This window comes from Primulina eburnea, chromosome 15, assembly GCF_022965805.1.
Source record: "Primulina eburnea isolate SZY01 chromosome 15, ASM2296580v1, whole genome shotgun sequence".
In the NCBI taxonomy this organism is placed as follows: Eukaryota; Viridiplantae; Streptophyta; class Magnoliopsida; order Lamiales; family Gesneriaceae; genus Primulina; species Primulina eburnea.
This window is the reverse complement of record NC_133115.1, coordinates 3,191,552-3,207,959: the sequence shown is the minus strand read 5'-3', so window position 1 is coordinate 3,207,959 and position 16,408 is coordinate 3,191,552. Positions and strand designations below refer to the sequence as shown.

General features: G+C 37.4%; 1 protein-coding gene across 1 annotated transcript; it reads right to left on the bottom strand.

The window, feature by feature from the left end:
- Positions 1 to 12,573: 12,573 nt before the first annotated feature.
- Positions 12,574 to 16,197, bottom strand: LOC140814988 (uncharacterized). Its single transcript, XM_073174081.1, has 8 exons — positions 15,955 to 16,197; positions 15,473 to 15,561; positions 14,777 to 14,840; positions 14,015 to 14,092; positions 13,635 to 13,711; positions 13,477 to 13,543; positions 13,292 to 13,399; positions 12,574 to 12,886 (listed from the first exon to the last, which is right to left on the bottom strand). Exons 1-8 carry the CDS (start codon positions 16,024 to 16,026, stop codon positions 12,857 to 12,859), a joined length of 585 nt encoding a protein of 194 aa, XP_073030182.1. The 5' UTR covers positions 16,027 to 16,197; the 3' UTR covers positions 12,574 to 12,856.
- Between the last annotated feature and the right edge of the window lie 211 nt (positions 16,198 to 16,408).

The following is a 16,408-nucleotide window of genomic DNA, read 5'->3' as shown; positions in this document are numbered from 1 at the left end:
TTTGCTTTGCCACTCGCATTGATGGCACCATAATCTCCAATGGGAGCACTGCATCATGGCCAAAGGTAAGGGAAAAAGGGCTCACTCCAGTGGCAGTCCTCTTGGATGTCCTGTATGCCCACAAAGTTTCTGATAATAGCCTTGGCCAATCCCTAGGATTCTCTTCCATCATCTTTTGTAGAATCTTTATCAACACTTTATTTGACGCTTCGGCTTGCCCGTTGGACTGTGGGTAATGAGGGGATGAGTTTATCAATTTAATTCCATAGTCTTCTGCAAACTCCCTCATATCTGAGCCTGTGAACATAGTTCCCTGATCTGTGGTCAATGACTCTGGAATTCCAAATCTATGAATAATATTCTCTTTCACAAAGTTAATAACATCCCCTTGCTCCGCTTTCTTCAAGGGCACTGCTTCTACCCATTTGGTGAAAAAATCTGTAGCCACAAGGATGAACGAGTGGCCTTTAGATGATGAAGGGTAGATTTTCCCTATTAAGTCCATGGCCCAGCCTTTGAATGGCCATGGTTTGACAACGCTGTGAAGTTCATCCGCTGGAATTCTTTGGATGTTCCCGTGTCTCTGACATGGCTGGCATCCCTTAGCATATTTGATGCAATCTTTCAGGATGGATGGCCAATAGTAGCCATACCTCCTTATCAACCATCTCATCTTTATTCCAGATTGATGCGCTCCACACACTCCCTCATGAACTTGCTTCATGATCTCCAAAGCCTCTGGGAAGCCTATGCATCTGAGAAGCAGACCATCTAGCCCTTTCCTGTACAAATCACCCTCCACTAAAACGTAATTAAGAGCTCTCATTTTTAAACCACGTGGAATATCTCTCCCGGTTGATTCTAGCACCTGTTTTATGTCATCCCTCCAGTCACCAGCTAAGTTTATATCCAAGTTGAGCGTATCTACCTGAATCCCTCTTTGCTGAATTGAAGGGTGGTTTCTCTTTTGAATCAACACCAGCCTGTGTGTAAGTTCCGGAGACATCTTCAATCCCGAAGCAACCTGTGCCAACTCGTCTGCCTCCCAATTTTCTTGTCTTGGGACGTGTACTAATGACACTTCCTCGAAATCATCTAGCAGTTGGGATGCAGCGGTATAGTAAGGAGCTAAGGACAAACTTGTGCATTTGAACTCCCCTGACAGCTGTTTGAGTACCAGCTGAGAATCCCCTGATATCAATAACTCTCTTGCACCTAAGTCTTTCAGAATTTCCAATCCAATGACCAGCGCTTCGTATTCCGCTTGATTGTTGGTGCATGGGAAATTCAAATTAAAGGATAGAGCGGTTTTCACACCTCTTGGGGAGGTGATCACAATACCAGCTCCAGCTGCTGTTTCTGTACTTGATCCATCGAACTTCAACTCCCAGGGTTGAACTCCCACTCCACAAACTGGAAATCCAACCTGTTCTCCAATAAACTCATCAAGTGAAGGGTGATCAGCTAAAAAATCGGCGATAGCTTGGCCTTTTACTGATTTTTGGGGATAATATGTCAATGTAAACTCGGCCAATGCTAAAGACCATTTGCCAATTCTCCCAGAGAGGATGGGTCTATTAAGCATGTATTTAATCAAATCGGTTTTAGCCACCACAAACACTCTTGATTGAATTAAATAATGTCTTAACTTAGTACATGCATAATACAGTGTTAAGCATAGCTTTTCAATCACAGAGTATTTCACCTCTACTGGAGTAAGGAATCTACTCAAATAATAGATGGCTTGTTCATTTCTTTCATGATTATTTTGAACTAATAGGCATCCAATTGACTCATGAGCAGCAGAGATGTATAATTTAAGGGGCATTCCATACCTGGGAGGCATCAGAACAGGTGGGTTAGATAGATAACTCTTGATCACATCAAAAGCTTTCTGATGCGACTCCTCCCATTTGAACTCCCCGCTGTCTTTGAGCTTCAACAGCTGTGAAAACTCCTTTGTCTTCCCTGCAAGGTTAGAGATAAAACGCCTCAGGTAATTCACTTGCCCAAGGAAGCGTTGCAACTCTTTCTTGTTTCTAGGCGGATTTGCTTCCATAATGGCTTTGGCTTTGTTTTTATCCACTTCAACTCCCCTCTGGTGCACAAGAAATCCCAGAAAGTTTCCTGCCTTCACGCCAAATGCACATTTCAATGGATTTAACTTCAAATCATATTGCCTCATTCTTTGGAAACTCTTCCTCAAGTGCTCAATGTGATCAGTAGCTTGTTTAGACTTTACCACGATATCATCTATATATACTTCAATATGATGTCCTATCATGTCATGAAAGATGGAGTTCATGGCTCTTTGATACGTGGCTCCTGCGTTCTTTAGCCCGAATGGCATAACAAGTCATTCAAACGTACCAACAGCTCCCGGGCATCTGAATGCAGTTTTGTGAGTGTCACTGTCTGCTATTTTGATCTGGTTGTAGCCAGAGAATCCATCCATGAAAGATAACATCTCATGTCTAGCCACTGAATCAATCAACATATCAGGTATCGACATTACATACACATCCTTGGGAGTTGCACAGTTCAAGTCTCGGAAGTCGATGCATATTCTGACCTTGCCATTCTTTTTCATTACTGGCACAATGTTTGAAAGCCATTCGGTATATCGGATTGGCTTTATAAACTTGGCCTTTAACAACTTCTCCACTTCCTCTTTTACTTTCAATTCAACTTCTTTTGACATGCGACGAGATGGCTGTTGAAATGGTTTGAAACCTTCTTTGAGTGGAAGTCGGTGTTCGACCAATTTTCGGTCCAACCCTGGCATGTCATCATAACACCATGCAAAACAATCTTTGTATTCCTTCAACATGCTTATCAAGTCTTGCTTCAACTGCTCTTCCAGTAGCTTACTCACATATACCACTTTTGGATTCTCAAGCTCCCCCAAGTTAATCTCTTCCAATGGGTCTTGAACTTCGTGTTGGCCATCTTCCATTTGAGATGGCGCCATCAACAACTCATCGACTTGAAGCTCATCATCTTCGTATTCTTCTTCTTGGACAACTTCAGTTCCATAAGTGTCCCATGCTTCCTCTTCCCTTAGTTTGTCCAGTACTCGCTGCACATGTGCCTTCCATATAGAGGTTGCAGCTACCTCCTTTTCTTTTTGATTCGAATCAATCATCAATCTCCTCAATCAGTGGCTGAATTATCGGCCTCGACGGCACGATAACAGTAGGTTTGAGGATTCTTTCCAACACCGAGCTTGGAGTTGGTGTTTGCATGTACAGTGGATTTTCTTTCTTGCTATTGCTACGGATTTTGATGGGCCCAAAATCCCCATTGTAATATCTGGCTTCTACTGCACTTGCACTTGTTTGGAACGGTTGTCCATCCGCTTCTACGACCTCCACGTCATCCCCCTTCCAAAATAACAACAGTTGGTGCATTGAGGATGGTATGCACTGGTTTGCATGGATCCAATCTCTGCCTAACAACGCTTGGAAGTTGGCGGAGGAGTTTACCACGAAGAATGCACATAAAGATGACATACTCCCCACAGTAACATCAGCGGGGAATACCCCAATGGTCTTGGTAGTTTCCCCTGTAAATGCAGCAACCGAAACTTCTGAAGGAATCAAGTCTTCCTCATTTTTGCCCAGACTTTTCAACATTCTTACTGGGAGAACGTTTACCGCTGAGCCATTGTCAATCAACACTCTAGACACTGGCTTTCCATTCAAGTGGGCTTTGATGTACAACGGCCTTATGTGCTTGGTCATGGCCGGTGTAGGCTTTTCAAGTATCACCTGCTGAGGCTTGTTTCGGTGACCCTCCTTGATAATCACTTTTGAACTCCCTTCAGGGAGTTTACTTGCCTGATCTTCTTTTTGCGACGATTCATGGGGTATCAACTCCCCGTTCCCTTCTTCTACCATTTTAAATCTCTCGGGTAGTATCACCACTCCAGTGGCACAATCCACAGTGATGTGAAATTCCCCAACGCGAAAATTAATTGATTTCCTCGCTTGATCATCCTCTTCGCTTAATAAATCATCATCGTCTTCAACAAACTTGTCCTCAGTAGCCGATCTTCCAAACTTTGATTTACTCCCCACTGGCTCATTGGAGACTGGAACATCAATTTTGGATTCATTCCTCAGCTTAGCGGACTCCTCTCTTCTTGCAATAGCTCTTTCTCTCAACAGTCGTCTCTTTTGTGTCCTAGTCGGTGGCCTAGGGAACTTTTTGTGTTGGGCCACTCTCCAAGACTCACTGAACTCCCCTCTGGCTGGAAGGACGTATCTCGGCTTTACTCCACTGTTCTCAATCATTTTTCCTTTTGTGATTTCGTATGAACGCCGTTCTCTGCCTTGATCAGCTGATAATTTTCTAGTTTCCACCATTCGTGACTCAAATGCATATGCATTTCCCCTGTCTGAATACCTTTGACGATGATTGCAAGATGACTCCCCTCTAAACCATTGTTTCTCCACCACTGGTCTTTCAGGGAAATGTTGATTCCTCGGCCTAAAGGCCGCGGATTCACCAACATTTCTGGGGAAACGTGGTTGAATTGTGCGCATTCGATCGGCACTATGCCTTCCAGATGCTTCAAACATTTGACCCTTTGGAATCCAGTATTTCTTGATTACTCGGTCTTTCACTGCAAAGGATCGGCTTCTTTTCTCATTGAGAAGATCCCTCAAATCTGTCACATTCACGTTAACCAAAGCTACCGGGGGGAAAGGATCATCATCCACCGCCATAGACTCTTGTTTGTTGGGGAATTTCACAACTCCCTTGTTAATCCTATCTTGCAAAATGTTCTTGAACGCCCAACAAGATTTGGTGGCATGATTATAGGAGTTGTGGTATTTACAATACTCTCGTCCCTTCAGCTCTTCTGTAGGTGGCATCTTGTGATCAGGCGGGAACGTGATGAACTTTTCTTTCACCAAGAAGTCGAAAACTTCTTCGGTCTTTGATACATCGAATGTATACTGCATGTCTTTGGGGAGTTGGGAGTTGTTCTTCTCTGTTGGCTTCTTTTTTAGCAGCGGAACTGTGCAAGACCCGGCCGATTGCATCTCTGCCAATGCCACCTCTTCCACCTCCTGATAATAAGACCCCATAGTAGTTTTCTTCTTGTACGACTCTCCCGCAAGAGTTCTTCGTATTCAGCCACTTTGGCGGCTAGCTCGAAGAAATCCCTGAACTCCATTCCCTGGAATTTCTTCCTTAGTTCAAAATCCAGCCCTTTTTGTGCCATTTTCACGAACTCTGTCTCCGGTAAGAACACCTTGCATCTATTCTTCATCTTTTTGAATCTGTCGATAAAATATTCCACAGACTCTCCTTTCTTTTGAGTGACTCTCGATAAGTCGGCAATGCACACTTCTGGTTCTGTTCTGTAGAATTGAATGTGAAATTGTCTTTCCATTTCTTGCCAACTCATCACGGAATTTCTGGGGAGTGAGGCATACCAAGCGAATGCGGTTCCAGTGAGGGAATTTGGGAATAGCCGCAACTTTAGATTGTTGAAGTTCTCCAAGTTGGCTAACTCCCCGCATTGAATGGTGAATCTGGCTATGTGTTCCATGCTGGACTGGCCATCTTCCCCGGAGAACAAACTGAAATCATGAACTCTATAACCCCTTGGGTACGGGTTATTCACGTCAATGTAGTCTGGATAGGGTTTGTGGAACTCTGGGCGGCCAATTTGTTTCAAGGCCGGCCCATATAACTCTTGAACAGCTTCTCTCACCATTTCTGGATCAATCCCGTGCATGTTCCGAGCGGGGAGTTGGTGATGGTAGTAATTTGCCCCCCGAGCTTGGAACCCTGCATTTAAACCAAAATTACCTCCTGGTACGCCCCCATCCACTCCTTGATGATCCATGTGGGACATGTCATCATAAGCTCCCGGTTGGTACAGAGGATTGGTCACACTGTACACTTGAGTAATTGGTTGTTTCGAGCTCCCCACTCCGTGAGTACGTGGATATGGCTGTGATCTTCCACCTAAAGTTTCTTCTCTCTTGTGAGGTGGTGTGTACCTTCTCTCTGGATGATTTGGGAGAGTGAACTCCGGGCGGCGAGGATCGCCAGCCCTTGAGTTTCCAACTCCCTGGTCGAATTCCTGGACTTGGTTGCTTCTTTGGCCAGTCTCTTTGACAGTGGTATTTTGCTCCCCTCGGGTAGACTGGTTCGGTTTACTCAGTAGAGTCTTTAAACAATCAGACATGGCTTTAGATAATGCCACTGAGATCTCTTCAATCTTTATGGCGGTCAACTCTTCCACCACTTTGTCTGAAACTTGATCATATGTAATAGGAATCTGCAGCAGATCTACTTCTTCAGCCTGTGGTTCGACAGTAGGTTGCTCTGGCTGTGGAACCTGAGACGTTCCCTCTTGATTAGCCAGAGACTCCCCGCTCTCCTGACTGACGTTTTCTTTTCTTCTTGGCGGCATAGTGCGGTCCCACCGGGCGTGCCAAAAATATGTTTGCACAATATTTGGTGTTGCGGGCGTGCCAGGTGCGAAGTGCACCAATTTGCGTAAAAACAACGAAAATCTAACTTCTAAAAACTTGACGATTATGGATACTAAATTCGACCGTCGGTTCTAATCTCCTAAAATGACTACGACGCCAAAATAAAGAAAACTACTGGAATTTGGGGAATAAACTCCTGACATCATTTATATTTTCAACAAACAGTAGGAATTTACAAAATATGGAAATATAACACAAATAAATGCTGAAATCTAGAACTAGAAGACGCTAGAAATGTACTGGAAATACTTGAAAACTAGTGCAATGAAAGATTGAATTTTGCAGAGAGTATTTGCAGATTTTTGTCTGTAGAGTTGAGTTTTTTTTGTGTAGTCGTTCTCAGTGTTTGCCGATCCCTTCTTTTTCTTCGCTTTGAAAGGTAGTTTCTTCCACTCCCCCATGAGCCCATGATTTTTCCCACTACCTTCGCACGATTTCCATTTCTTTCCTCCCACGTTGTACTCGGTTTAATTCGATAAGAATTGAATTGATCTGTTATGGGCTTTTATAATTTAATTGGGCTTAACATTAAATTGGACTTTCATAATTAATTATTTTTAGCCCAAACAATAATATCATAATTTTCAATTTTTTAGAAGAGTGTCGACGTAAATTTTTGATATATTGATTGTGCATAATTTTTTTATTATTATTATCTTACTTAGAACTTTAAAATAAATATTTTAACCATATTTTCAAAAATAATTAAATTTTTAATCAAAATGTATTTATATAATAAATGAAAAAAATATGAATTTTGAAAAATATTTATTTATACTTTAAAATTTTGAATTATAAAATAATATATGATTTTTAATTTTTTTTTTCTTTTCTATTAGTAACAGTTTCACTCCGCTAAGATAAAGAAGTCAATTTAATTTCAAACAAAATATTATTATCTTCATTTGATTATTATCTCAAATAACATAAACTTTTTTATATAATAATATTTTAAATATGTTCATTTTATTATCAATAATTTTAAATAATTATTCAAACGATAATATCTATTAATTTTAATTATGAATTGCATAAAATAACACTACGTACGTTGCACAAATAAAATACGAATTAAATTAAAAAAAAAAAAGTTGTTTGTTTGACTTCTTACGACATACTTTACAAAAAAATTGATCGCCGAAATTTGTTTTATATATTTTATTTAATATATATATATATATATATATATATATATATATATATATATATATATATATATATATATATATATATATATATTTGATTAAACATTTGAAAGGGAAAAATATCATCTCATCGTTTATCCGATCTTTATATTCTGTGTAATTCAGTATTACTTTTAATTTTTTTACTATGTTTATAAAATATAATATAATATGACAAAAATGCTACGTGTTGATCGACCAAATTACTGATCTACCCCTCAAATTCATATTTATGCATTCAGCAACAAAAGTCGCCTACAAACGAGTTCATTATATAAGATGAACATATAAGTTAATCGGATTATGACATTTGAAAGAGAACACACCAGTCGATTATTCCTCTTTATATCAAACAAATAATTCGAAATTTGTTCCAATATTTTTAAGAGTATGTCTCTTGTGAGATGATCTCACGAATTTTTATCTGTGGGACGGTCAATCTTACCGATATTCACAATAAGAAAATAGTATTCTTAACATAAAAAATAATATTTTTTCATGGATGACCCAAATAAAAGACCAGTCTCACAAAAGTTTTTACTTTTGATCATATTCTAATTTTACTACAAGAAAATGTATCCTTTAGTCATTTATATAATTTTTGAAAAAAAAAAAACTAGTCTCAACCATCAAATAGTTCTATCTTGATTTATACGATTATCGTATGTGTCACGATTGCTAGTATATAGTCAGAGCGGGAGCAACAAGAGTTTGAGCGATGGATAAAAGAGCAGTTTAAAGTTGACAAAAACTTGTGTGAGACGGTCTCACGAGTCATATTTTGTGAGATAGATATCTTATTTTTTGTCATCCATGAAAAATTATTACTTTTTATGTTAAGAATATTACTTTTTATTGTGAATATTTATAGAGATGATCCATCTCACAAATAAAAATTCGTGAAACTGTCCAAAAAAAATACTCTTCAAATGTTTGGGAAAATTAGAAAGATAGGTTGGGTATATAAAACAGACAACAGCTGGATGTGTATAATATAATAGCCCAAATCTATTAATACAACAAAAACATGATTTTTTTATAGAGATTATTGACAGCCACATATTTGAAAAGCTACTGGTGTAGCATGAAAGCAACCCTCCAACCATTTTCGTCCACAAACTTTATTTTATTTCATCTCCACCAATTTTTTTTTTTAAATCTCGATGGGTCTTCGCTTTTGTCCTTTCGACCAAACATTAAACAAACAAAATTTTCATGGATTTTAGATGCCTCTCTAGTACGAGTGAAGTAGCTGGTCTAGTCACATATATTACAAGAATCTTGAGTTTGATTCGAATGTATATAATTTCGTTTAAATTCGAAAATTTTCGCGATGATCGAGAAGTGGATCATATTTTTTTCTAAAGTTATCACATAAAATCTTCTCTTATTGTGTTCATGTCAGTCTTGTTTCACAAAAACTTATATGAGATGGTCTAACATGATATTCCATTTAAGTCACATTTGAAAAAATACCGAAAATATTATTTTTTATTAAAAATATGGACATAATTGACATTTCTCACAGATAAATATTTGTCAAACCATCTCATAATAATTATATTTTTCTTATTTTATCTTATTTGGATGGCTAGAAATAAGATTCTTCTTTGTATGTTTTGAAAGGGAACTGCTATATCTAGATCATAACTTTTTTTTTTATCCACAATAAATCCATAAAAAATTATTACATGTGAGTGTTATTTTGCTAAGACCCTAGCGTAGCGTATAAAACAGGGCCTTCGAGTATTGAATCATGTTAGGTTGAATTATTGAAGCCCGATATTGCACATAATTTGATAAATGCTATTTGCTATGGTCTCCCATCAAGCTTAAAATGGTATCATTGTGGATCTAAGATTACAAAATAATATAAGGAATTAAGATTACGCTTAGATAGAAGAATTTCAGATGTATTTTTTATTTAGAAAAATAAGATCATAAACTTCAAATTAATCATTTATATATTTATATATTATTTCTTTTTACTTGAGATGAATTTCAAATTCACTCTGTAATAATTTTATTTAAAATTCAGTTATACTTTATATATTATTTCCAAGATTCTCCATTGAGAGAGGTACTAACTATAGCAAAGTGTTTAGAATCAGGAGGAGAGGACACACAACCTTGTGTCCCTAGAATCCAACGCTCTCCAAAAGTTGGTATTTTTGAGCCATCTCTCACTTTCCAACACAACCCTTTTTCCAGAAATGGCCAAATGTAAGAAGGATTACTTCCAAGGGAAGCATTCATAATATCTTACTGACGAAAATACATTGCATTCAAGACTCGTGCAACCAAAGAACTTGGCTCAGTAATAACGCACCAAACCTGCTTAGCCATCAACGCTCTATCGAATGTCTCAAGATGGCGAAAACCCAACCCGCCCTCACACTTTGGCTTGCAAAGATCTCTCCATGTTTTCCAGTGAAGGCACCTCCTCCCTTCCTCCTTACCCCACCAGAAGTCAGCACATTCTCACTCAATCTCCTCGCATATAGATTTTGGAATTCGAAAACATGACATAGCATATGCGGGAATGGCCTGAATGACATATTTAATCAGAGTTTTATTGCCTCCCACATTTAAAAAAAAACTTATTACCCCATTCTTGAATTCTATTCACAACCCTTTCAACCAAATAACGAAATTGTAGCTTTTTGCTTCTACATGTGGCGACAGGAAGGCCTAAATGCACATCATGTCCCTGCACCACTGGAATAGCCAGAGTAGATATTATTTGATCACACACCTGTTCATTAGTGTTAGGACTGAACGACAAGGAGGATTTCTCAAAATTGATAAATTTTCCCGAGGCCCTTTCCTATAACTCAAGATAATTACAAACCACCATGCAATCCTCCAATGCCGCCATGACGAATATAACACTGTTATCAGCAAAAAACAAGTGGGAGATAGACGGGAAGATGGAACAATCTGCACCCCAAATAAGAGCCGACGATTTTATAGAGACAGGAGAACCGAGGACAGGCCATGTGCACATAAGACAAAAATGTAAGGAGATAGCGGCTCTCCTTGTCTCAACCCTCTGCTAGGAGAAATATTCCCAACTAGCTCTCCATTCAAAGGGAAAGAGTATCTAACAGAGATCACACACCGCATAATCTTCTCATCTCAAGCTGGAGCGAATCCCAGCCAAATCATCATTTCTTCAAGAAATCACCATTCAACTCGGTCATAAGATTTGCTCATGTCAAGCTTTAACGCTGCATACACTTTCTGTCCCTTTTTTCGGTTTGTGATCCAGTGCAATATCTCATAACTCAGGATGATATTATCAAAGATGAGTCGTCCCAGTATGAACGAACTTTGGAACTCATTCACGGTCTGTTGAAGAATATGATTGAGTATGTTCATCAGTGCTCTGACAATAATTTTGTAACAGACATTACAAAGACTGATAGACGTGAAATCTTTCAAAATCATAGGATTTTATATTTTCGGAATAAGGGCAACAACAGTAGCATTCCACTCATCAATGCAACCCCTTTTGTTTAGAACACTAAGAACAGCTACTGTTTCACATCCCAAAATTTCTGAAAGAAGAAGACCTGCATCCTATCTAGGCCCGAGACTTTGTCTGGGTGAATGTCAAAATGCACCTTCCGGACTTCAAGAGCTAAGAAAGGCCCAAATAAAGTCGAATTAAGATGTCCATCGATTTTTGGCATCACACAATCTAGGAACAGCATCCATGCATCCGCTGAGGGATTATTTGTCGAGAATAGATTCCGAAAATATGGATCAATAATTTTGGCTATACCACTTTGCTCAATGCAATGGTCACCATGCGATGAAACCAAGCCCTTAATGTGGTTCGTTGCTCGGCGGTTCGAGGCTCGGGCATGAAAGAACTTGGAATTGCGATTTCCATGTGCTAGTCAATTAACTCGACTTCGCTATCGCAAATATACCTCTTCTTTATATGCGAGATGATCGACCTCGTTCTCAAAGACCACATAGCTACCTAAATGTCATACCGATGCGCAAGCCGAGAAGCAGTCAGCCTGATCAAATAGTTGAAAAATAACCCGAAGTTTCATGTGCAGTTTTCTCCTATCTAGTAAAAGATGCTCGTTCTGTCTCATCATTCCCGAGTGTCATTTCTAATTTGATTCTTTAAAGTTTCTTCTTTATATTCTTTTTAACATAGAATGCTTGGTTGCTAGAGTTCATGTTCCCGATTCCAAGTAAGTAATGTCTCCTCTCTTTCTAATCACAACTGTAGAAAGGATCGTTCATGTATATTATCTTCATTTACATTTGTTTTATAAATTAGTGCTCTTTTTTCGTTATTGGGCTGTATTTTTTTTGCATAAATGGTTGAAAACTCATGGCCTGAAGTTGAATTCTGTATAGTTTCTAAACCTATTTTCCGTTCCCAAAATAGTATAAACAATATTGTCACTTCTTTTTGTCTTTGGGTTAGTTAGTGCATGCTACATTGAAATTGTTTGTCTTTCACATTTTTATGAAAATTGACATATACGTTAATTGATCCAAAAACTAATATTTAACTACATCTTTACGATAGTCATACACATAAATTTCAACTCAAATATTGATAATAATTACCAAGAAAAATCTTATGTTATTTGACAAAGACAGTAACAAAAATATTTTACCAGGAATTAATATCAAAGATAACTTCTACTCTCCCAGACCATTTCTAAAAAGTTGTCCTAAAAAATGTCATGGCCAATCTTTTACCTTAGCCATTTGTTCATATTCACCGTTTTCCAAATGTTTCCTCAAATTCAAATCATTTAATCAAAATGCAACGTGAGGGTGTTATCGAGATAATTGAAATCATGGATTTATACTTAATATCTACCAAATCAAATTCATTCATCTAAATCAATTCATTTCATTGATATGCCCCCAAGAATTTTACAACTCAGCTTTCAGCAATCACCTCAACTCCGAAACACATCGAAATGGTACCAGTCGTACTTAATAATAGAAGGATTTGGCAGAAATATGTAAAATTGTCATGCCAGAATTGAAAAAAAAGGCTCATATATAGAGTTTATAGGAGAGCTGCAAGCAAATAGCTAATTTTTGACACATTTTCTCAGGTCATTCGTGAGAGCAGGTTTAAGGAATGATATCAGAAATCGAGAAGCTTCATCAGCCTAATCTTGCTTCTCTCCGTAGCACCTAAAAAGGAAGAAAAACGAAGAATTTGAGAAAAGTTTAAAGAAGCTAAGGTGCAACTGGCAATGAATTATGTATGTGCACAAATATGAAAGTAAAGTGGTTACTAGTATCGGGCCATCTACCATATGCAAGCATATGATTTTTTCTCGTTCTTCAGATAAAAATCGAAACAGAGAACTTTTAGTTAGATAGAATCTTTACTGTAGAAAATAATTGTTCATTTTCAATTTTTTATCAATATCCAACTAATGAACAAAAGCACAACTTTAAGATTGGTTCAGCTGGAGTCGTGGACGAAAATATTCTAACCAGTAAAGTTTGTTGAAACACCAAAGGTAGAACGATGGATGCATAACCACTACAATGATACACTACATGAATACAAGATTGTGCAGTCAAAAATACCTCTTCGGCAAATTTAATCAAAATGGTTGTTCTATGCCGTTGTTGACCATCTACAGGTACGAAATGAGCAGTGACTACAGCTGGAAAACCTGCATTGTCGAGTACTCCCTTCAAGATGGAAAATGCAAGCTATTAGAGCTTCTGCCCTAAAAAATCCAAACTTAATTAATCAATGCAGTAAGTACCCTCACTATCCCAGCAACAAAGGCACCACAGTTAAACGCTCCCATATCTTTGGGTATTGAAATAAATCTACATCATAAATATTATGTCAGCGAGAAATGTAAACGATTATAAAAACTAAGATGATAAGAAAATGAAGCTAAACACAAACAAATATAACCTGTTAACAAGAAGTTCCTTCTCACTTATCATGTACTCATCTTCATGCTCCGTGCCTTTTTCCAAAGAATCGGCCACCTGATACTCAGGTAAATAAAAACAGATATTCACGAGATGAGTAGTTCTTATTGTTAAACTCTGGATTATAATTGCCACGGGTAGAGAATGAGGAGAACAAATTCAATGTTTAGTTTTTATAGATAAAATTTTAACGGCGTGGCTTGAACCTTAGAATCAAATTATAGGATTGGCCCCAAATCTAATTATTTGTTAAATTTTATGGTGTTCATCCACAAGATATGCAGGACTATAGTAACACTAAAGGAAGAGTAATATGTGTGCACCAGAGAGAGGTATAATTAGAAGAGAATAAATTGTAACCTTTCCAAACAAGACCTTCCACACTGTACTGTGTATGAAGGACAAGATACCCAATAGTCGTGTTTCCCTTCTGTTAGCCTACAGAGACACAAAAATATCACACAATTGTACCCAAAAATATAAATTCATATCAATGATCTAGAAGGCACAGCAAAGATTGGATGTGGTGCGAATCATTTAATGTTGTCATTTCAAATATAAACCTTTCATGGGCAAATGAATGCTCATTTTCAAGCTAATGAAAAAATTGGACAACCTGCAGGATGCAATTTTATCACAAATAAATCAAATCAAACTTAAAAATCGCATATCCTAAACGCTTCATCAAAATTATTCTTCCTCGAGATTGGACTTTAAAAACTGTGTGGTGGCACGAAAAGGATGCAGAAGAAGAACAAAATTATTTGCAAATATTTTCCACACATATCAAACAAAAAATGCCATAACAGCAAGTCCTGTATAGTGCACAAGCTGAATATATTGACAAATTCAAAATCTCCAAGAAAACAGCTTATTCCAATTTAAAACAAAAATCACACATACATCTGCCTGAGCGCCTTCTAATTCAGGTTTTTTCATTTACAAAATCCTGCAGCTGCAATTGTCTTAAGTAGAAGAAGGGTTACATATGAAGAGCCAATATGCAGACATGGACCAGGAATATCTCAAGAATAGCACTATACGGGTTATGTGCATACAAAGGCAACCTATCTTTCCAGAACGGAATTGTAACAAATCAGAGGTTGTGATAAAGTTCACCACCTTCTCCCTGTGACAGAAAAGTTCCAGGACCCTGGTTCCAACAGCATAGCCAGCATCCTCTAACCTGATACAGGAGACACATCAATAATACCGTCAACCATAAACAGATAACATAATAAACATTAAAGAAAATATTCCAAATTAAACTTTCAACAAAAAGGATCACCACCTTAAGCCATTAACCATCAAAAGATAATGTCAATTGACCAATTCCAATGCTAAATTATAATTCCTCATTCATGAACCCTAAGAAGCACTCACAGCAAGCGCCAAGAGGCAAGGGGCAACCGTAAAGCTAACACCCTGGTGCAATTTTAAGGCACGAGAAGCGAGCTTTAAACATGGGGAATGCAATGCAATGTAATGTGAAATGTTATGGAGTTTTTATCCGTGTTTGGTTGTATAGTTGAATAATAATAAATATTTTTATATTATTATCGTTCAATAGTAGATAAAATATATCTTATGCTATTTAAATGATGCTTTAGTAACTTTTACTTTGATAAAGTATAGTTTTTCCTTGAGACATACAATAACTCTAATAGGTCAAAGATTATTTCTTATTTTTGGCATTGTAAACACTCTCCATACTTCAATGATAAACATAGCAATGTCCAAGTAAATATTTCACTTAAGTTTGAACTATACAAAGATAGCGTAAACCAAAATCTATACAATATATTGACCAGAAGTCACCTTCGTTCCAATTCTGCTATGTTGTCTACTTGAGTCTGATTGTACTGAACAAGCTCCGAAAACAAGAATGCAAATGCACTCAGACTAACCTGCAAAAGAATCCTCTAGTCATTATTATTATCATCAACATTGATGCAATCAGATAATTAGACCCATTGTCGGCAACATAACCACATGAATCTCATTCATTGTCAGCAAAGTCGCCACTTAAATCTAATCTCGAATCGGTGCAGTTTCATCAAATTAGCTGTAAAACCATCTCACTATAATCCAAACTACAACAAAATGAATGGGCTCTAGAAATGTAACCCTTCAATCCTCATTCCCAAAAAAAAATGCAAGTGTGTTAAAATGGGTGCATCGATTTTTCCTAAGAAACTTTAAGAAAAGACCCTTTATCACAATATCCACACTTAACTGAATAAGATGGTCATCGGGAAGTAAACAAAAAGAAGATCTGAATAATTTTTAAAAAGAAAAACCTCTTGTTTGCCTTTGCTGAGTGGTCGATCGAGTACGTTGGAATATTGCTTCATTTTCCCAGTTCCTATCATCTCCCTGACTATGTATGCAGATTATGGTACACAGTACCGGGAATTTTAGTAATCCCGATTCTGGGCTTCGGCTTGCGGTCGGAATCGAGTAACTTCTGTTCCTGAAGCGTACGGCTTAATAAATAAAAGCGGCCGGATCAGCCGATCGGGACCCCGGCTCCTGAAATTATAACTAAGTTGTGCATCGATATCGATACCGTGTTATGTGTTTGTATAATATTTTTTATAATTTATTTGATTTATATTTAAATGAGGATTAATATATAATTATAAAAAATAATGAGGAACTATACTATAATTTTAATATATATATTAAAAAATAAATTGAAAAATAAAAATAAAAAATGATCTCAGTGAAAATTTAACTTATAATCTAAATCTC

Coding starts and splice junctions, on each gene's coding strand:
- LOC140814988 (XM_073174081.1), bottom strand. CDS start 16,026: ATGATAGGAACTGGGAAAATGAAGCAATATTCCAACGTACTCGATCGA. Junction 13,712..14,014: donor GGAAGGTCTTGTTTGGAAAG/GTTACAATTTAT, acceptor CCTGAGTATCAG/GTGGCCGATTCTTTGGAAAA. Junction 12,887..13,291: donor TGATTAAATTTGCCGAAGAG/GTATTTTTGACT, acceptor CTTCCTTTTTAG/GTGCTACGGAGAGAAGCAAG.